This window comes from Vombatus ursinus, unplaced genomic scaffold (assembly GCF_900497805.2).
Source record: "Vombatus ursinus unplaced genomic scaffold, bare-nosed wombat genome assembly UNPS02014805.1, whole genome shotgun sequence".
Classification (NCBI taxonomy): domain Eukaryota; kingdom Metazoa; phylum Chordata; class Mammalia; order Diprotodontia; family Vombatidae; genus Vombatus; species Vombatus ursinus.
The window spans coordinates 15,990,006-16,012,670 of record NW_020954583.1 but is presented as its reverse complement, the minus strand read 5'-3'; the positions used below and the strand labels follow the sequence as shown (position 1 = coordinate 16,012,670).

The following is a 22,665-nucleotide window of genomic DNA, read 5'->3' as shown; positions in this document are numbered from 1 at the left end:
TTAGCTGTGTGACCCTGGACAAGTCTCTCAATCCTGTTTGTCTCAGTTCCTCATCTGTAAAATAAGCTGGAGAAGGAAATAGAAAACAACTCCAGTATCTTTGCCAAGGAAATCTCAAATGGGATCAGGAAGAGTTGGATAGAACTAAAGAACAACAAAAATGCCTGGAAGTTGACTGTATACTATCAACAACAAATAACTGTATTTTTTAAAAAAAACAATTAAAATATTTTACTAGAGAAATTTCTGACTTTACACTTTGGTCTTCCATGCTTTCCATAGGAGTAGGAAGAAAAAAGTTCACATAGGACTAGAAGGTATAGATGGGATGTGATTTACAGATACATCTGGAAACTGAGTTTCAATAAGTATCTCTTCTGCTTAAATTATGATTGAATTGATGTGTAACAACAAGTCAGTCATATGTAATTGGTTTACAAAAGATCAAGTTCCTCATAATATTAATGTTCATAAATATATCATTTTAAAACATAACACATTAAAACCTAAAGGTTATGTTATAACCTAAAATTATTCACCTATCAAAATTAACTCTTAAAATCCACAGCATGGTCTACATATGCTGCAGAAACAGTATATTCTCTTTAATAGAATATGTACAATATTTTACTTTTTCTTCCTCCTGTAACAACTTTTTTGTTTTTACCCCCTTGAAAAAATTATGGCAACACATAAATTCACTTGATACTAGATTAGTTATTAAGTAGGTCACCATTATATTATAGTTTAAGGAGTTACAGTAAAGTGGGCAAAGCAACATTTTGTCATAAACATGAGGTTCATAAAGTCTGTAAAACATTTAATTAATGAAAATAAAACATGGATAAAACCAATTTACCCTGATTTACAGACTCCCTTCATCTGGAAACAGCTGCTTAATGTTCTTCTTAAAAACACAGCTTGCTTCTTTCAGTATTAACAAGCTATTATTGTGAGTTATGCCTCTCTTTCACTGCATAAATTCACTTAAAAGTGAATGCAGAGAAGTTTATAAAATGCAAACCTAATGTTGTTCTAACATATGTTGCAAGGTTTCTTAACAGTGACAATTTTGATGAAAGATCTCTATTTGGCTTCATAAATTTAACTTTTTGCTTCTTGTTTGACTTGTTTTAATGTCATAACAGCAAGCTGTTAGGAATATACATATATATGTATTCTATAATATACATATATACATATGAAAGAAACAAGGTGGTTGATCTGATAAACACCAAAAAAAAATATACTCAACCTTTAATACAGGGCTCACATATTCTTACTATATCCCCAAAGAACTGTAGCACTAATTCTAGAAAATCTCTGACTGACAATTGTCAAGAGGGTGAAGGAAATCCTACTTGTTCAGTCTCAGCTGTAAAAGTGGAATCAACCACCTGGATACCTAAATAGAAAGGATCACATATCTATCTCTATGGGTTTGGTAGCAATGAAGTTCTAAAAGTAGAGAAGTCACGGACTGAGGTATTTCAACCAAAGTTTAAGTATTACAAATTTAAAACAAAAAGCATTTGTTATTGTTACTTTTTCTTTACTTATTAAAACAATAATTTTAGGGCCAAAGAAAAAGTGCCAAAAGATGGTAAATTAAGAAAAATGTCCAAGCACAGTCTGTGGAAAGATTTAAGAATTATATTTGTATTAGAAACTATCCAAATAAAGCTGAAACAATAAAATTATATCTCTAGTTTCAACTCTCCCTCCCAGAAGTAAATCCATGCCCTGTGATTTGATATTTTTAGGGGGGTGGGTCGTGATGCATTAAATACAAACATTTCTTAAAATATACTTATTAAACATGGCATGTAATTTTATAATTTTAAATAAAAAACTACCATGTTCTTTTAATGGCTGATTAAGTATTTCTTTTTTAAAAAAATTATTCATTTTTAGTTTTCTACATTCACTTCCATAAGATTCCGAGTTTAAAATTTTCTCCCTCTCCCTCCCATCCACCTTCCCCAAAACAGTGTGCAATCTAATATAGGCTTTACATATATATTCATATTAAACATTTTCACATTAGTCTTGTTGTAAAGAAGAATTAGAATAAATGAGTGGAATCATGAGAAAGAAGAAATGAAACAAGAGAGAAAGAGAGAGAGCAGGAGAGAGAGAGCAAATAGTGTACTTAGATCTGCATTCAGACTCCATAGCTCTTTCTCTGGATGTGGATAGCATTTTCCATCATGAGTCTTTTGGAGTTGTCTTAGATCCTTGCACTGCTGAGAAGAGCTAAGTCTATCAAAGTTAGTCATTGCACAATGTTGCTGTTAGTATGTACAATGTTCTCCTGGTTCTCTTCATTTCACTCAGCATCAGTTCATATAAGTCTTTCAAGGTTTTTCTGAAGTCTGACTGCTCATCATTTCTTATAGCACAATAGCATTCCATTGCATTCATATACCATAACTTTTTCAGTCAATTCCCAATAAATGGGCATCCCCTCAATTTCCAATTCTTGGCCACCACAAAAAGAGCTACTATAAATATGTTTGCACATGTGGGTCTTTTCCCCATTTTTATGTTCTCTTTGGGATACAGTCTTAAAAGTGGTATTGCTGGGTCAAAGGGTATGCACAGTTTTATTGCCCTTTGGGCATAGCTCCAAATTGTTTTCCAAAATGGTTGGATCAATTCACAACTCCACCAACAATGCATTAATGTTCCAGTTTTCCCATGTCTTCTCCAACATTTATCCTTTTCCTGTTTTGTCATGTTAGCCAATATGATAAGTATGATGTGGTACCTCAGAGTTGTTTCAAGTTGCATTTATCTAATCAATAGTGATTTAGAGCATTTTTTCATATGATAGCTTTAATTTTTTCCTCTCAAAACTGTCTGTTCATATCCTTTGACCATTTATCAATTGGGGAATGATTTGTATTCTTATAAATTTGATGCAGTTCTCTATATATATTAGAAATGAGGCCTTTATCAGAGATACTGGCTGTAAAAATTGTTTCCAGCTTTCTGCTTCCCTCCTAATCTTGGTTGTATTGGCTTTGTTTGTGCAAAAACTTTCCAATTTAATGTAATCAAAATCATCCATTTTGCATTTAATAGTGTTCTCTATCTCTTGTTTGGTCATGAATTCTTCCCTTCTTCATAGATCAGAAAGGTAATCCTTTCTATTTAGATATCTAGGTGGTTGATTCCACTTCTACAGCTGAGCCAGAACAAGTAGGATTTCCTTCACCCTCTTGACAGTCCTCTGTCAGAGATTTTCTAGAATTAGTACTACACTTCTTTGGGGATATAGCAATGTATATTGATATAAGATGTGAGATGTTGATCTATACCTACTGTCTGCCACAGTGTTTTCCAGTTTTCCCAGATGTTTTTGTCAAATAGTGAGTTCTTATCCCAAAAGCTGGAGTCTTTGGGTTTATCAAACAGTAAATTACTGTAGTCATTGTCTATCGTGTCTTGTGTACCCAACCTATTCTTCTGATCCACCACTCTATTTCTTAGCCAGTACCAAGTAGTTTTGATTATTGTTGCTTTATAATGCAATTTAAGATCTGGTATGGCTAGGCCACCTTCCTTTGAATTTCTTTTCATTAATTACCTCAATATTCTGGACCTTTTGTTCTTCCAGGTGAATTTTGTTATTATTTTTTTTCTATCTCTGTATAATTTTTCGTAGTTTGATTGGTATGGCACTGAATAAGTAAATTAATTTAGGGTAGAATTGTCATTTTTATTATATTAGCTTGGCCTACCCATGAGCAACTGATATTTTTCCAATTATTTAGATCTGATTTTATTTGTGTGAAAAGTGTTTTGTAATTGTGTTTAATAGTTCCTGGTTTTGTTTTTGCAGGTAGACTGCCAAATATTTTATAATGTCTACAGTAACTTTAAATGGAATTTCTCTTTCTATCTCTTGCTACTGGGCTTTGTTAGTAATATATAGAAATGCCAATGATTTATGTGGGCTTATTTTATAGCCTGCAACTTTGCTAAATTTATTTATTATTTCAAGTAGTTTTTCACTCGATTCTCTTAGATACTTTAAGTATACCATCGTATCATCTGCAAAGAATGATAGCTTTGTTTCTTCTTGTGTATTCTAATTTCTTCAATTTCTTTTGATTAAGTATTTCTATAAAGTACCATTAAGTACATTAAGTAGTTTCTATTTTCATTAAATCACTGAGGATGTAAAAATAGATGTTAAACAGCCACGGGCCCCATTTTGTTTTGAAGGTGCAGCAGCATGGCCCTGACACAAACTTTACTCTGTAAAGATTGGTAGTAATTTGCATTACACCCCCTTATTTTACAGTGATGACTGATTATTTCATTTTCGTACAATTCTCAAGAGCAAGTGTGCTGACAGGCATAAAAAGTGCTATTTGGAATGATACTCTTCATGTTCAAAACCATGTCCTTTTGTTTTTAATGTATGCTGTTATTCCATACTATGAAGCTTATTGATTAGCAAGGAAAAAAGAAGTAGTAAAAAACTGTCAATTCTAGGCTTGACTAGCATGAAGTCTCCTGAAGCTGGTAAAGTAACAAAAGTTATTTGGATGTTTCTACATTTTAGGTATAGAGTTCTGTACTGGAAATTATATCATTGGGTGATGAGCATTTTAAAACTTGACTAGACTGATTCTTGGCAAATAAATGTAACTTCTTTTCCAGACCCATACTTTAAGACTTTCCAAGTTGGGGGCAGCTAGGTGGCACAGTGGAAAGAGCACCAACCCTGGATTCAGGAGGATCTGAGTTCAAATCTGGCCTCAGACACATAACACTTACTAGCTGAGTGACCCTGGGCAAGTCACTTAACCCCATTGCCTAGCTAAAAAAAAAAAAAGAAAAGAAAAAAAAAAAGACTTTCCAGGTTGGTAACTAATAGATTTGCATTTCACTGCCATAACCTTTGAAAACCCAGGTCTACTCTATTCTGTGAAGAGGCAACAGAGTAGAACTTTAATGTAGTTTCCAACTCTAATAATCTCTAAAGATAAATTTGTAAAATATGTATTAATTTATTTAAAACTAATACATGATTACATGTTAACATAAGTAAATTTTATGAAAAACATTTTCCAAAGCACAACAAAAAATTAGTGAGAAGTTGCATTGTTTTGCATATCTCCGCAAAATCTCTTTAATTCATGGCTTTTAAAAAGACAACAAGATGCTTATATCTGTATCTATATTCAACCTGTTGTGATAGTTTTTTGTTATATATGAAAACAATCTGGCTTCACACAGATATGTAGTTGGAAAAAGCAGGAGTACTTGAACAGGCAAATTATGTCTTAGTGTTATTATGTAAATAGTTTTGACCTAGCAGACCACCTGAAAGGGAGGACTACACTTTAAGAACTACAGCTCTTAAACTTTGCAATGGACTGATTTCACTTTCTGCCTCTTTGAACTCTGCTTCAGTCGGCTGTCTTTCTCTTCCCACTCCCTAGTTGTCTACTCTTTTCTCAGCTGAGACTAACACAGATGAGTCCTTTGGTAATTAGGACCAAGACAGACACAGTGGATGCATAATTATGCATGCTTGCACACACATGCACACATGCACACACATGCATATACGTACAAACATACATATGTTAGAATAGAATGAGATGCTTGTAGGTCAGTCAGCAGTTATCATAAAAAAAATTGTTTAGCCATAGAAAAGATATGCATCGGCGGCATCACAAGGATATAATTATAGGTTGAGGGCAAAGCATATATTAACTCCATCAAAATCTTGCTTAGGTGACTCACCCAAGGTCACATAGATAGTTAATGGGAAACTATTCTTGAATCACTTGAAGCCTAGGTCAAATGTCCTTTGGTATTAAAACATTTCAAGAGCATTTTGGTAGCATAGAATAATTTGATCTTAACTTAGATTAATAGAAGTGTAATGTTCAGAGCAAGTAAGGAGATCATCCTTGATCAGACTGCATTTTAAGTACTGTGACTAGATCTGCCTGGCACATTTTTTAAAGGGAATTAAGAACTTGTCCAAAATATTGTGACTAGTTGTTGTTGTTGTTTGTCCTTGAAGAGGATCAAAATGACATCATGACTGACTGATCAGACCAATCCAAGCTCAAAAGGCCATACCACAGGTCAAGTCCATTTGAAGATTTGGGATGGAGATGTTTCTAGATATGCACATCTCATGTTTCTTTTGAGCTACTGCTATTCTGCTTTGCTTTTAGAGTAAAGCACTTTCTTTGATGGGGGCACGCCATGCTGGTCAGTCCCATTCTACCGGCTCTATGTTTCACAATCCATATTAAAGTTCTTCAAAGAGACCTTGAGATTTTCTTCCACTTATGCTAAATAATTGTGACTAGTAATGACTAGAAACAATGTGGTTCAAAGCTCACTTAAAGGAACTTTAAGTTGTTGTTTAGTCTTCAGAAAAGAAAGCTTAGCTCGATCGTCATACTCTTTAAATACAGAGAGAAAGGGAGGGAGGGGTGAGAGAGAAAGAGGGAAAAAGATAGAGAGAGAGAGAGTTTATTAATACTTTATTAAGCATTTCCTATATGCCAGGCACTGTGCTAAGTACTGAAGATACAAATACTACCAGCAAGACAGATCTTGTCCTCAAAGGGCTTTCTAATGGGAGAAAGATAGCTAGGGAGAGGCTTGGAGGCCCATTACTGGGATAGCTAAAATGAAAAGAGCCCAGGCTATTAGAGGCAGTGCAGGAAGTGATAACAATGATTGCTGGAGTGAAGGCAATGTGATATGGAAGTAGCTTGGAAATGATGGGGAATTCTGTATCATATTGGGTCATAACCATTTCACAGATAAGAAAACCAAAGCTGAAAAAGATTGTGATATGTCCATGGTCATATAGCTGCTAAGTATCTGAGGCTATATTTGAACTCACATCTTGCTGACTCTATGCCCGACATTCTCTCTACTGTGCCACCTAGGTCGTTCTGGGAAAGATAAGGTAAAAGGTCACCTATGAAAGTGTTTGAGAATAACGTGAGAAAAAGTAGTCTGCTTTACTCTGGAGGAAAGAAATTAGTTTTAGTGGGTGAAAGTTACAACAGAATAAAGAAAAGTAAATTTCATCATACCATTAATTATGAGGGAATAAAGTTCGCCACGAGGATAAACTACATTTCCTAGACACAGGATCACAGAATTATATTTGAGATCACAGCTGGGTGGAGCTGGAGGAGATGGTGTTCTCTCCCTCAAAGGAGGGACCTCAAGTAGATCAGGTTCAGTCCTAAAGAAACCTGACCTTTAAAAAACACTCCCCCATCCCCCATACTCTGGCTCATCAATCCTCCACTCCAGAGTAAAACTTAGGAAAATCTAATCAACAAAACTTAGTTATGATTCCTGTGTCAGATCTCCCCAAAAGAGATTTACAGGGTACTTTATAGAAAGGTGGTCAATATACAGAATTGATCAGGTATTTGACAGTTATTTATTGTCTCCCCCTGCTTGCCTGACACACATTTAAAATGCTCAAAACAAGAAAAAAAGCTCATAAGCATGTTTTGACAAATATTTGACATATGAAACAATAATCCCTAATTCTTATTTTACTCTCCTCAGAGGTTGATACTTAAAATATTAAAACATGATACTGTTAAATACATGTCACTTTCATGTCACATCTATACTATTTAAATAACTTGTTCAAAGTCCCTGTTTTCTAGGGAGACATGCTCTGACTTCGTTTTTCTTAATCCTTTCACTTGGTGAAATGAAAAGGTTGAGCTTTAAGGTCTTTTCTAGTTCTAAATCTACGTGTAGCAAGAAGATTGATACCCCATGCTTGAAACCAATACCTCCTGATACCTTGAACTCACAAGTTTGCTGTGGAGTCTAGAAACACCATACAATTGTCATTATGTTGTGATGTAGGGGTGCTGGGAACCCTGAAATTCAAGGGTAAAAGGTGCTGGTCTACCTCGAAAGAAATTGCCTCAAGCATTCTTTCAGTAAGAGACAAGGTTTATTAAGACACTGATTGGGGTGGGCAAGATTCCTAGTTAGTCTGCACTATTGGCTAGATTTTAAAAATGTGAGCAATTTAATGGAGGCAAGTTGGACTTTTTATACAGAAAGACTGTGGGAAGATCTGGATGTGATCTAGGAGTGGCCAAGTAGTCTGGGTGACTGGGAAGTAACAGAGAAGGGGTCTTGATGGAATTAAGAGTGGGAAGTGGCCAGGGGCTATCCAGAGGTAATAGACAATGAAGGACTGGAATAAATTAGAGGTAACAGAGAATTGGAGATTGGGATAGGGTCAAATCCACTAGGACAGTTGAAAGGATTATAGAGATGAGCCTCAGGTGAATACCAGGGACCTGGGCCATGTGGGAAAGTCCAGGGCCTTTTAGGGGTCCAATATTAGTGCCTCATCAGTATGGTCAGCTTTGCTCAGAAGAAGCACATGTGTGCATACACATACACACACACACACGGAGCAAGCTCAGGCGCATTTGGATAGGGACATGCTTTTGCTGCCATGTTCAAGCTGCTGGACCAGGGACAGGAGAGTGTTAGGGAAGGAATCCTTCCTCTTACCCTCCATTTCAGGAATACAGAGGAAAAAGACTCTAAAGAGGATAAAAGAGCAAGTAATAGTAGAGATTGCTTGTACTTTTAAAAATTACTGAATAGGTGGCTCCTCCTGGGTCAGTGGCCAATCATCTTTGGCAAAACTTCCTGACTCTATCACAGGGACTAAGGGACCAACCAATAAGGGATCATTATTATACTCATGCAGTTTAGTTAGAGAATAGAGCACATGTGGGACCGGGTGTGGTCAGAGTGCATTCACAGAAAGTACCACAGCTAAACTACGTGTCACTAGAAGTGACCAGAGTACAAGTTTATCTTCATATATATCCAGTGGGATGGCCCACATAGGCCCATGCTAATACATACTGCATGGGATATCCATCCTCCCTGATTTAAAATTAGAGAAGACCTTAAAGTTCAATTCTTTCATTTTACCAGGGAGGAAACTGAGGCACAGCAATAGGTTACATGTCTTCCTAAGGTCACATAGATAAGTAGCAGTGAGAGACCCTAATTTATGAACCTAGGTCATTTGATGGCAAATCCATCATTCACCCCATGTAACACTGCCTTGAATATATTAGATGGAACAAATGTTTATTAAATTGAATTAAACAGATTGAATTTAACTCCCTGCACATGGTTTACCTCATATATTTTTAAACTTGCAAAAGTTTTTCATTTTTCTCATACTCTTATCTCACTTTCTCTTGATCTATTTAAAGATGATCAAATTTGCCATTAGAAAGCTAAATCTGTTGGAAAAAAAATCATCCAGTATATTTCAAATGTATGCTGCGGGGATTATGTGTTGCATTCAATTTACCTGTGCCACAGTAACATTTAAATAGTATGATTAATCAGAGTTCCATATAATTATTTTTCAGGACAAGTAAACAAGCACTTATTAAGTGTGTACTATGCCCCAGGTACTGTGCTGTGTTGGGAATACAAACAAAAAATACAAAGAAAAAGACAGGCTGTGTCTTCAAGTTGCTTACATCCTAATAGGGTATAGACAGCATTTAAAAGAAAGGTGAAAAAGAGGATGGGAAAGGAAGAAAGATCCATAGTGGCATGATAAGTGAAAGTCTAGAGAGTTCGTTTGTTTGTTAGAAATATAGAATGAATTCAGTAACCATGTTAAGTTCCTACTATGTGCAGAATATTATTTGTACCTTCATTGAAAACAAAGCTTCTGTTATTCCATAATTTAAAAATAAAATAAATAAATGTGTGTGTGGGGGGACAACAAAGATCTATAAAATGTGGCTTTTTTTTTCTTTTCTCTTCAATTTCAAATAACAAAATTGCTCATTATTGCACATTACTTATGCTGCATGGGATATCCAACCTCACTGCTGCAAATGGATTCAGAACTGGAGAAGACCTTAAAGTTCAACCCTTGCATTTTACCAGGGAGGAAACTAAGGCACAGAAATAGGTTAAATGTCTTCCCGAGGTCACAAAGACATAAAAGATTTCCATTTAATGCTGTCTTCTGTACTTTTCAGGTTGATCGTCAGCCCCAATTTATACAAGGCTATCGAGTCTTGTATCGCCAGACATCAGGCCTCCAGTCTCCATCAACATGGCAAAACGTAGATGCTAAAGTGCCTACAGAACGCAGTGCTGTTCTGGTTAATCTGAAAAAAGGTGTGACTTATGAAATTAAAGTTCGGCCATATTTTAATGAGTTTCAAGGAATGGATAGTGAATCAAAGTCAGCTCGTACTACTGAGGAAGGTCAGTATTGAAATTTAATGTAAAATCTTACTAAGATCATAATTACGTCAATTTTTGGTTGTTTTTTTTAATTCGTTTTTAGTGATCCATACTTAGAATGTTCTGCACATAGTAGATTTTTAAATTTTTAGATTTTCCTTTCCTTCATTTGCTTTGGGAAATGAAGGCAAATATGTTGTAATAACAACCTGTGAAAAATTGCTCAGTAAAGGTTAGTTTTCATGAAGTTTGAATTTTTCTTGTTCTTAGAGATTAAACATGTATTACAAGGTTATTAGGCTGAACTTATTTAGCTGGAATTTAATATTAGCCTTTTTTCTCCCACTGGATGATTTTTTTTCCACATCTCTTATAAATTTATTTTTGTTGTGTTCATTTATTCATTTCATGGTATGGACCTAGAGAAAAATGTTGATTCTGATACTGCCTCAAGTTACTAAATTTCTGTATTTCTAAACTTAAATATAAAGAATATGTCTTACTTGCTGCCTCTATTTCCTTGCTATGTACCCTCTCCTCAATCTGCTACATCACTTCTAGCCTTATCACTCCGTTGAAACTGTTTTCTCCAAAGATACATGAAGTCTTAATTGCCAAATCCAGTGACCTTTCTCAAGCAGAAGTAATCACACTGTCCTTCACTCCTCCCCTTTTTTTTTATATTTGACTAGTCTTAAGCACATTTTTCTAACTTGGTCTAGAGGTGATTTGTCCACTTATCTCATCCCCATTTATTTTTCATCTCTCCCTGTATAGTGTCTTACTTAATACTTTAATATGTAAATGGATCTGTCATCTAATTGTTGTAGCTACTGGATATGATGAAATCTTCTTTTATTTTGTTTCCCCATATATCCACCATATGAGATCTACCAAATGTATAAGAGGCCTTCCTCTAGGTTTTTTTTTTACATTTGTGGGGTACCAGAGCATGCCCAGTTTGTTATACCTGTTATCCCTTGCTTTCATCCTTATCCAATCACACATTTCCTGGATATATCTTTTATGGGGCTTCCTGCTTACTGAGGCATCATTGATAACATGCATTATCAATTCTCTTCGATTCATCTATAGTTTTGATTCTTAAGAAATAATGGTGAACTCTTATTCACATCCATGTATCACTCCTAAAAGAATATAAGTGTTTAAAGGTGGGATTTTGTGCTGAAGAGGAGTTTCAGATCATTTTAATTTCCCAAATGAAATCCCAAATGCCCACTTTCTTCTTCCTTTTCAGTTCTTTGATTCTCTGAAGAATTGCAGTGCCTATCCACTGTAGATGTACTAATGAACTAACTCAATGAACTGATATCCAAACATATGTCACAGCACAGTCTTCATCCATTTGGATTTTCTTGCATTTATTTTTGGACATGAATTTCATTAAGTACTTGTACTAATCTGAGGCTTGTTGCAAGCAACAAAATTGCATTCACAAATAGGAACATCGAGAAAATTTCACCATTTCTAGGGACTCCATCTTCCAGTTGTAAAGTGTCAAACATCCTCCATGACTGAGGCAAACACCCTAGGCTGGCATAAATGATTCTATTTTATACCTCATTTGATATTGATATGGGATCATTGATCAGAGTTATGTCTATGGTTATACCTATCAAGGATTCTTGAATTATTTTAAACATATTTTAATATTTTATATTTTATTTTCCCCCAATTACATGTAAAATAATTTTAACATCCCTTTTTTTTTCAAATTTTGCATTCCAAATTATCTTCATTAAGAAGGCAAGCAATTTGGGATAGGTTGTACACGTGCAGTCATGCAAAACACATATCCATGTAATCATGCCATGAAAGAAAACATAGACAAAACCCTCCACAAAAATAAGAGAAAGAAAAAATATCTTTGATCTGCATGCAGGCTTTATCAGTTCTTTTTCTAGAGATAGATAGCACCTTCCATCATAAATCCGTCAGAATTTTCTTGGATCACTGTATTGGTGATAAGAGTTAAATTATTCACAATAGATCATCATTCATATTGCCTTGAATGTGTCCGTATATAGTCTGCCTTTTTACTTAGTCCTGACCGTAAGTTAAACACCTTGAAAGCTACAGAAACTCTGCCTGGAGCATGTTCCCCAACGTTCCCTAACTCAGAAAAAAACAGCAGACATTGATTCAGCCCAGATGTGAGAAGTAAAGGAGACCCAAGAGAAGAATTAAGGCAGAGTACTAACCTAGTATACAGAACACCAAATAGATACTTTAAACGATCTGCTATCAGAAGAGGAAATCAAACTACCTAAAAGGAACTACTAAAACAAGGAGAAACCAATATAGATTTTTAGGAAAATTCGATGAAATTTTTAAAGAACAAGTAATACCTCTACAAATTATTCTCAAAAATTGAGAAATAAAGCACACTATCAAACTCTCTTTATATGATAAATATAGTCTCAATATGGGACAGGCATGACTAAACAACCACAAAAAAAAAAAAAAACTGGGAGGTGAGGATTGCAAGGATACATTGAAAAATATAGGCAGAAAAACAATAGATGTCAATAAAAATATTTTTAAAAGAAATAAAAGATTGCAGTTTACTTTAAAGGTCAAATACTTTTTAAAATATAACAATAAAGTGTGATCATGTATTCTATAAACCTTTTAGTCAGTTTTGTGATTAAAGGTGGCCTTTGCCGTTAGAATTTTTTACCTATTCCTTTATTATGTTTTCCTCTAGGATACTCTCAATATGTGAGCTGTTCATTCTCATAAAGATTTTATTCTGTTGAAAAAGTAGGTTTTGGAGTGGTTAGTTATTAATGTCCTCTTGGCTGCCCTTTGGGGCCAATAATTCTAAAAATGCTTTTGCTGAATAACAATAATTATTAAAAAATAAATAGAGGATTAATGAAGCGTTTGTTGAATTGATTTGAATTGAACATCAGGAGTCAGAAATTAGAAATAGAAGGGGAATTATGGAGCATGTAGTAAGTACTGTCTTTTCCTTGCTAGTTTATTTCTATAGAATACTAAGGAATGACATTTCTTTTTTTGTAGTGATTAATGCAGCATGATCTGCCAAGTAATTTCCTACATTAATGGCAACTTGATTTTATTCAATAAATTTCTACTGAGTGATTTTTTAAAAAATTATTTACCTATACATAGTTTAAAGATAATATATGATCTGGATATAGATTAAGGTAGTTTTTAACTGGTGTTGCCTTGACTAAAGTGATGTTACCAGTCAGATATTTTTCCTTCGTATTATTTATTCACTTTAAAAAACCTTCTTGAATATGACAAATAGGAAAAAATTCTGTAAGGCATTTTGATATAAAATGAGATGATTTGCTGTAAATAAATAATCACTGGATTATTCCCCCCTTTCCCCAATTAAATAGTTTATAGTACATCAATTTTAACAAGTTAGGGACAGACATTTTAGGAATAGTTTTTTTTGTGATTTGAAGCATATAGATGTATGTATTACTTATTAATGTAGTCATATATAGATGTATATGACTATTTTTAGAAATCCACCCTTTTAAAAAATTATTAGTTTTTTTTTTTTATATTCAGAAATCCAAGTAAAATAAATATTCCAGAATAGTGAGAAGATAACCTTTATCAACCACTGATTCATTTAGCCTTTGCAGAAAAGGAAGTTTGCTGGGCAGTAGATTGGAGTGGGGGAAGGGAAACTAATCCTTTATCTAGTTTTAATTTAATATGGGATGCTACATTTGAGGACTACTCCAAAATCAATTTCTCCTTAGTTGGAGTTCTCCTCTAGATCAGGCATTTGTCACAATTCAGTATCTATTCATCTCCTACCTCTTTCGCCTTTTGAAGGTAACAGAATTCAGTGAGGTTCTGGAAAAAATGAGCAGTGATTTGGGTTCCTTCTCACCCCTAAAAAGAAGCTTGAGCATTGTAATAATTGACCTGTCATGAGGCAGACATGGTGTTCTCTACAAACAAGCATCAAGAGAAATGAGAAACACCTTTTAAAAATTTAATTTTTCAGGGTGGTGTATTTAGTAACTATAGGACTGCCAGATAAGTGGTTGAATTTATAGCATGGTGCCAGATTTCTGAGAGAGATTCTCATATAGGGAAAAAACAGAAAGCAGTGTTTTGTGATCCTATTAGCCCATATGCCCGTGAATGCATGGCTATATTTGTCATATAATACACTATCACATCATATTTTTCAAATATTTGGACCCTATCACCTTACTAGACATGAAAGTTTACAAATTCATCAATGTACTATTCTAATAAGTATAACGTATCTTTTATATTAAAAATAAACTCTTAAAGCGCTATGAAGCTTTCTGTTTTATTTAGGATTGTTGCGATTTTTAATTGACAAAGTGGTTTATATAGCATTTTATGCCATTTGTACATTTGCTTTGGAAGATACCTATCGATGAAGAGCATTTGCCAACTAAGGGGTTACCTCCTATCTCTTGTCCCATACCATACCCTAGCCCCAACATACCTAAACATATACTGCTAATACGTTTTTGTTCATGTGTTTGTTTAGCTGCATGGCCTAAACCTTTGACTGGTCAAAGTGCTACACTTAAGGACCTAGAAGGCCACATGTGGCCTTGAGGCTGCAGGTTCCCCAGCCCCTGCCCTAAACCCTAAAGTTTGCAGCATACCATTTGATTTTCAGTAATTCTCTATCTTGTGGAATGACTACCTGTATGGAAGCTATGAACAAACTGTTTTTATATAATTCAGGTCTTCCTTTCTTACGTATTTTTTCCAACCAGAATTTTTTCTCCATTAGAACACCGTGCTTTTTAGGTCAAAGGTGGCAATCTCTCTCTATATAGATGTAATTGGGAACAATTGATTAATAAACTTTGATTACTTTTTCCAACACTAATTTCTATACCAGTACTAGGAGAAAATATATTTCCCTAATGGCTTTGTGCTGTGAAAGGTATAGCAAAGTTTCCCTTACTAAGAATTTCCATGTATACCACATTTGCATTTAGGGCTACCATTGCATTTTCCAAAATCACCATTGCTGGGTAATACATGCATATTCAGGATTACTAGAACTTTAAGTATGATCTTCTTACACTAACACTATTTAAGCAAAAGTAATGCTTTGGCAACTAAATTCATGAGGTTAGTTATTTTTTCCTTCTTCCTCTGCAGCTCCAAGTGCTCCTCCACAATCTGTCACAGTACTGACAGTTGGAAACCACAACAGCACAAGTATCAGTGTTTCCTGGGACCCTCCTCCTCCAGATCATCAAAATGGAATTATCCAGGAATATAAGGTATAAAACAAAAGAAAAAAAAAGTTACTAGATGCACTTTATTCCAGAAAATTCTATTTAGATACAGAAATTGTGCAGTTTGGTAATTATATATTTTTTCCTACAAAATATCAGTGAAAGTTTTTATTTGATTCATTCTCAGAATATCCTTGTGGCATACAGTAGTAAAGGAAGATATTTCTGACCAACAGAATAGAGAAATTGTGACCTAAAGGTGCCCAACTAATATATGACAAAGCTGGAATTAGAACATAGGTCTTCTTATTCTACAGAGGTACATAACTGAGATTAAATTAGCTGTTCCAGTTGTTAGTGAAAAAATATTAAACACTTAATTTGGCATTGCTTGGAAGAGAAAAAAAACACAACCAATTGACTGATTTTCCAATGAATTGCTTTGATTTTATGTAGAAAGTTTATGCCCTATGTTTTGCTGTCTTTTGTATTTGGTATAGTGAATATGTCTAATTGGGAACAATAAAATCCTAAATGTACTGTGATTAGAGTACAAGAAAATAAGTGTTTCAAATCTTACTAACACTTGTGAAAATTGAAAACCTATAATTGAAAACCTGTAATTTTAGTTATTAATAAATATTTATGGAGTGTCAAAATTATTATCTTTAACACAGAACACTTAGCAGAATTAAAGGCATTTTCTGTTCAGGGATTTATATTTTAAGGTGAAAACTGGAATTTAATTCAAAAGATTACATTATTGTTTTTAGTACACATGAAAAAACACTTTTCAAATAACATTCTCATAATAAAGGAATTCCTTATCCATATTGATAAAGTGATGAATATAATAATGCCCAATTTCATTAAGAACACCACTGCCTCCATATAATGAAGACACATTCAGGAGAAAGAAATATAAACACTGATATTTGAAACCCCAAGATTATCACTCCTAGTACTTTACACTGGGGCAGCTAGGTGGCTCAGTAGATAGAGTGCCAGGCCTAGAGTCAGGAAGACTCATCTTCCTGAGTTCAGATCCTATCTGGCCTCAGATGTATGACCCTGGGCAAGTCACTTAACCTTGTTTGCCTCAGTTTCTTCATCTGTAAAATAAGCTGGAGAAGGAAATGGCAAACCACTCCAGTATCTTTGCCAAGAAAAACTCAGTAGGATCACAAAGAATCAGAAATGACTGAAATGACTAACAAAAAGTATGCATTTCACTGTTTGTCATGGTGGCACATAACTAATATGTGATACCATCTTAAGGGAAAATAGCATTTAGGATTGAAACCCAAGTTCTGATCTCTGTTTTATGTCTGATTCCACCCCATGCTGAAAAATTAATTATCTTAAATAAAAGAAACTGAGGCAAAAAAAGTCTGAGTATAATATGATTTAATTTGCAAGACTTGCATTTGCATATTAAACTAGTTCAGCTGACTCCTTATATGTCAGAGACCTCAAGTGGTTAAAAGAAATGATTTTTATATATAATAGATTATATATATGTGTGTATATATATATATATATATATAAAATAAAAGAGGAATTGAAAAATTTACAGAAACTTGTTTTGAACGTAATTCCATTGGATAAGGCACTTGACTAGTTAGAATTTCTTAATTCCACCCCAGAAGCCTTTGCTTCATGTCTGTTACATTTTGAAACCAGAAATGATACTTTAAGGAACCCATGGATCAACTGACTTGGTTTTTCAGTTTCTAGAAAGGAGAACTTGCTTCAGAGGGTCTTGGAGAAAAGGGACCTGGGTCTGGAAAAAGGAACTTGCTTAAGAGGCTCCCAGAAAAAAAAAAAAGGGAACTGGATCTGGAAAAAGAAAGGTTGTTAAACTAGTGGTCAACCTCCATCCTCCAAGCTGTCAGGGATAAACTGATCTTAGATTACTTAACTTACATTTGCTGGAAAGGTGAACTTGCTTAACTTTTGATCAAGTCCCTTTTTCTGGCTGGTAGGGAATTTAACCTCTTCTATAAAAAAAAAGTCTTATAGTTCTATGATTATTTTACTTTTACAAAGACATAGATCTTACTCTAAGTTATTTATTAAATGATAAGGAAGGATGTAGATCTTAATCTAAATTATCTTATGTATTACTACGTGATAAAGAAAGATATAATTCTTATCAATCTATCTGTTTACTTAATTGATAGGTATTATTTAGGCTAACTGGAATGCTTATGTTGACTTAACTGTTAGGCTTAGCTTTTTCAAAGGCAACTTAATCCTTTATTTAAGATAACTCAAAGCAACTTAACCTTTTGAGAGAGCCCTATTAATAATTGGTTTAATCTTTTGTTTATTATATTCCTCTAAAGAAATGTGTCCTAAATTATCTATCAATACATAATAACTATCAATAGAGCCTTAACAATCTATTACTTTCTTCAACACCCACCCTGATTGTGAAGCTTCTTGGTTCCTTTTAAGGACCTGGTATATTTTGGTAGTAGGTTATATTTATGTTTTTCTGGAAACACAATTTTTCCCCAGAACACATTACTGATATCATACTTTAAAGTAAGCCAGAAAGGTTGAATCATCTTAATATCAGCTTTACAAGGAATTTTTCAGTAATACATCCCCTTTGTTAACTTCATAAGGTTTATGTGGATACCTGTATAAACACAAATACAGTAGAACTTGCCTAATACAGTTCACTATTACACAAATTCATCCATTCCACAATTCAAATCATATTCCTTAAAATGTAACAGCTTCATGTTAATGACATTGTTAATCTGCAACAGTTATTTTTGTCTTCCATGATACCAGTAAGTACATGTGAATATATCCACATAAAGATATATATTATATATGCATGTATATAATATGTATATATGTAAAATGTACATATCTGTTGGTCAATTTCCAATTTTGATATTTTTACCATTTAAATAAATATTTGCTCAAGTGAAATGTAGTACAGAGATGTTTGTCTGTAGATGTCAAGTTGTAGATGAAGTGAACATCTTATCCTTTATAGTGGGTAATAGCATAAATTCTGCTTAAATTGAGAAAAAAATCAAGAAGTGTCTTTAACTCACACACATTTCACATTACAATATTTCATTTTCTATTGGGGTGAGTGGGCAGTAGGGTATTCATAGCAATAAGATAGCATTGGGCCTGCTACATTGTTGTTTTTTAGTCATGTCTGACTCTTTGTGACCCCATTTGGGATTTTCTTGTCAAAGTTACTAGAGGAGTTTGCCATTTCCTTCTCTAGCTCATTTAACATCTGAGGAACCTGAGGTAAACAGGGTTAAGTGACTTGCCCAGGGTCACACAGCTAGTAAGTATCTGAGGTCATATTTGAACTCAGGAAGATGAGTTTTCCTGACTCCAGGTCTGGCACTCTATCCACTGTGCCACCTAACTGCCCCCTGCTGCATTACCCATTAGGATCATATTATACTATGATAATTACACATATATAAACACACACACATATACACATACATATATATGTACATACATACACACAAACATGTACACATATATACATATATGTTAAAATATAATACATTTTATTTTCAATTTTGTGCATACATTTGATTTTTCTTTAGAAGATAAATTTACATAGAATATTTTTAAACATTAATATGTATTACTTTAAAAATTAACATTTATTCTAATAATCTTCTATTACCAGGCTGATCTTTCCATTATGGTTTCTTCTTTTTCTTCTACCTATTCTAGATCTGGTGTTTGGGAAATGAAACTCGGTTTCATATCAATAAAACTGTGGATGCATCAATTCGATCTGTAGTGATTGGTGGATTATTCCCAGGCATTCAGTATCAGGTAGAGGTTGCAGCAAGCACCAGTGCAGGAATTGGTGTGAAAAGTGATCCACAGTCCATCATTATTGGTGAGCACATGTTCTGTGTCATCTCTAGTAGGCCATCCTGAACCCAACCTATTAACCTAACATTTTTTTCCCATAATCTTTTGTTGTTGTTGTTGTTGTTGTTGTTGTTTATTTTTTGTTTTTGGCAAGGCAATTGGTGTTAAGTGACTTACCCAGGGTCACACAGCTACTTAGTGTCAAGTGTCTGGTCTGAGACTGGATTTGAACTCAGGTTCTCCTGGCTCGAGGGCTGAACCTCTAACCATTGCACCACCTAGCTGCCCCCCTCCATAATCTCTTAACAGATGATACAACTTAAACACTTCTTGTGAGCTCACCATCTTAAAAGTCAGGCCGTTCCAAACCATTAATGCAAATCATTACAGTTCTTCCTTTTGTATAATGATCCAAAGTATACTGACTTGTAACTTCACCAAATATGTCTAATACTTTTCCCATACAATGGTCCTTCAAATATTTGAAGCCAGTTAATATGTCCTCATTGGTTAGTATTGAAATAGTATAGAATTAGCATCCAACTGCCTGGCCCTATCTGTTAATTCAGATTCAGTTTTGGAAGAAATTGAAGCAATTCAATGAAATGAGGTCATTCAATAATAAACAAAGTAAGTTTTCTTAGCCACAGCATAGAAAGAATATTCAACCAGCTAATGCCTACACTTAATTTGGATGAAAATGTCCCACCCCTCCCCTGGTCTTCATATGGCAAAAGAGCTGGTTGGTTGGGCAGAATAAGTCCTCTTCCCTCTCCAGTGACGTTTTGTATGAGATTTATCCAAGAAATTATTTAGGGTATGATCAGAGTAACACTCTCCTTCCCCCCCAAAAAAATCCAAATTACCTGCAACTGTCTGCTGGAACTTCCTTTCAAAACTAATTTGGTGAGTTTTACTCTCTAAAACATATCATATATACAGATCATGTAGCCAAGTTGATTGAATGTTCTGTAGAAATATCACAAATTTATTAAGAAATTAAGAAATATCAATCATTTATTAAGTACCTACTGTGTTGCAGACATTGTGCTAAGCTCTGTGTATGCAAAAATAGGCAAAAGACAATCTCTGCCCTCAAGAAGCTCACATTCCAATAAGGTGGACAACAAGCAAAAAATATGTAAATGCAAACTATATTAAGGATAAATAGGAAATAATTGAAAGGAAGGCTTAGAATAAAGAGAGATTGGGAAAGACTTCCTGAAGAAGATGGGATTTTGGTTGGCTCTTAAAGGAAGCCAGGAAAACCAGTAGTTAAAGATGAAGAGAGAGAATATTCAAGGCATGGGAGACAGCCACAGGAAATGCCCTGAGACAGGAAATGAAGTACCTTGTTCATGGAACAGCAAGGAGGCCAGTGTCACTGAACTGAAGACTACATGATAGGGAGTAAGGTATGACTGACAAAGTAGGAAGAAACTAGTTAGTAATAAAGGGCTTTCAAGCCAAACAGAGTATTTTTTATATAATTGTGGAAGCAATAGGGAGCCACTGGAGTTTATTGAGAAGAGGGGTGGCACAGTCAGACCTGTGCTTTAGGTTAATCACTTTCATGGCTAAATGGATGATGGTTTGGAATGGGGAGAGATTTGAGGCAGGCAGACCCACCAGCAGGCTATTACAGTAGTCCGGATGTGAAATGATGAGGCCTGCACCAGGAGACTTTGTCAGAGGATAGGAGATGTATTTGAGAGATGCTGCAAAGGTAAAATCAACAGGCCTTGACTAACAAATTAGATGTGGAGAGTGTGAGAGATAGTGATGAGTCTAGGTATCATCCTAGATGTGAGTTGTGAGCTGATTTCTTCTAATAATATTAGATACTGGTAATAAGAAAAAATATTTCACCTTTAGATTATAACAGTTATGTTAATGTTTTTGGTAAAATGTGTCTCATTTCTACCACACTGCTATAATCACCAAGAAACCAGTGGAGGTCACACAGGTATAATGCTTGTTTTGTATTTTTCTTTGTTGCATGGTTTGCTGTGCCAGAAGAGTCTATCACCAAGAGAATGATGAAGAAGCTCTCTATACTTAACTAAGTTGGTCTTTAAAAAGAAGACACAATTTTGAAGTCTTTTCAACAGGATTAGAATTTACACTATCCTATATCCATACAGTTTCCATACAATAATGAGACATAGAGAACTTTATTATCATTTTTGTTGTTATCAACAGCAACAGTAATAATAAAGTAAAATAAAATTAAAATAATATTGAACATATAGTATGTTTAAATTATTAAAATAATTGTATATAAATAAAGTTATTAATTTTAATAAAACTACATCAACAACAGTAATAATTCCCATAAAGGAATAACTTCTCAGTTTTATTATTGTTGATGTTATTAATAATGAAAATAATATCTAGTATTTATTTAATGCTTTAAGATTTACAAGGCACTTATATACTATCTATTTTGGTCCTCACAATAAACCTGGGAAATAGGTGCAATTATTATCCCCATTTTACAGATGAAAGAATTTAGGCAGATAGAGTAATTTAGGCAGATAGAGGTTAAGGAACTTGCCCAAAGTCACACAGCTATTAAAAGCCTGCACTCTCTTTTGATTTCATATCTTCTTGACTTCAGCTTCTTCACTTCTAGATTATACTATCTAGAAACCTGTCTTCATTCTGCACCTCTCTTTTGGAAGACAGACATGTTGACAGATTTCTAGAACTACAAATTAAATCCCCCCTTTTGCTTTGCTAAGGTAATTAAAATATTACTCTGTTATTCTGCTACTGCTCCCTTTGTCCAAAATCTAAAGATTTGTTAAACATGTGAAACAGTGTTTCTCATGTATTCTCAGGAAAAGGGTTCCTTTCTGCCAAATAATAATTTCCTAAGTTTAAACAAGAGAAAAGTTGGTGATGAAACTTTTGTTTGAAATGTCTGCCTGTTCTTAGTTAGTTATTCTCAGATGGAATTAATTTCTTGATCCAAGGGAAAACTTTGTAATTTTACCATTTTGAAATTTTTTTGAAACATAAATCGGATGGAAAAAAGGAATACAAGCATATCTCAAATAATTTACCTGAGATAAATTAAATATATTTAGGTAAGATTGATATTATTTAAATATATCTCATCTTGACTCTTATGACATCATGCTGATTGTAAAATAGTTGTCTAATGCCTTTGACATCATTTAAGTTCTTTCCTATCATCCCTTAGTAATAGGTGCACTTATCCAAGCATATGGAAGCCTTTCAGTATCTGCCC

At 34.3% G+C, this 22,665-nt stretch overlaps 1 protein-coding gene across 2 annotated transcripts in view; it reads left to right on the top strand.

Moving 5' to 3' along the window:
- ROBO2 (roundabout guidance receptor 2) overlaps window positions 1-22,665 on the top strand; it is a 633,674-nt gene that overhangs the window by 538,563 nt on the left and 72,446 nt on the right. For both annotated transcript variants that reach the window (XM_027874186.1, XM_027874188.1), the window contains exons 14-16: window positions 10,068-10,299; window positions 15,451-15,575; window positions 19,263-19,434. In XM_027874186.1, the coding sequence (XP_027729987.1) occupies window positions 10,068-10,299; window positions 15,451-15,575; window positions 19,263-19,434 (529 nt within the window). The remainder of the gene's footprint in view (window positions 1-10,067; window positions 10,300-15,450; window positions 15,576-19,262; window positions 19,435-22,665) is intronic.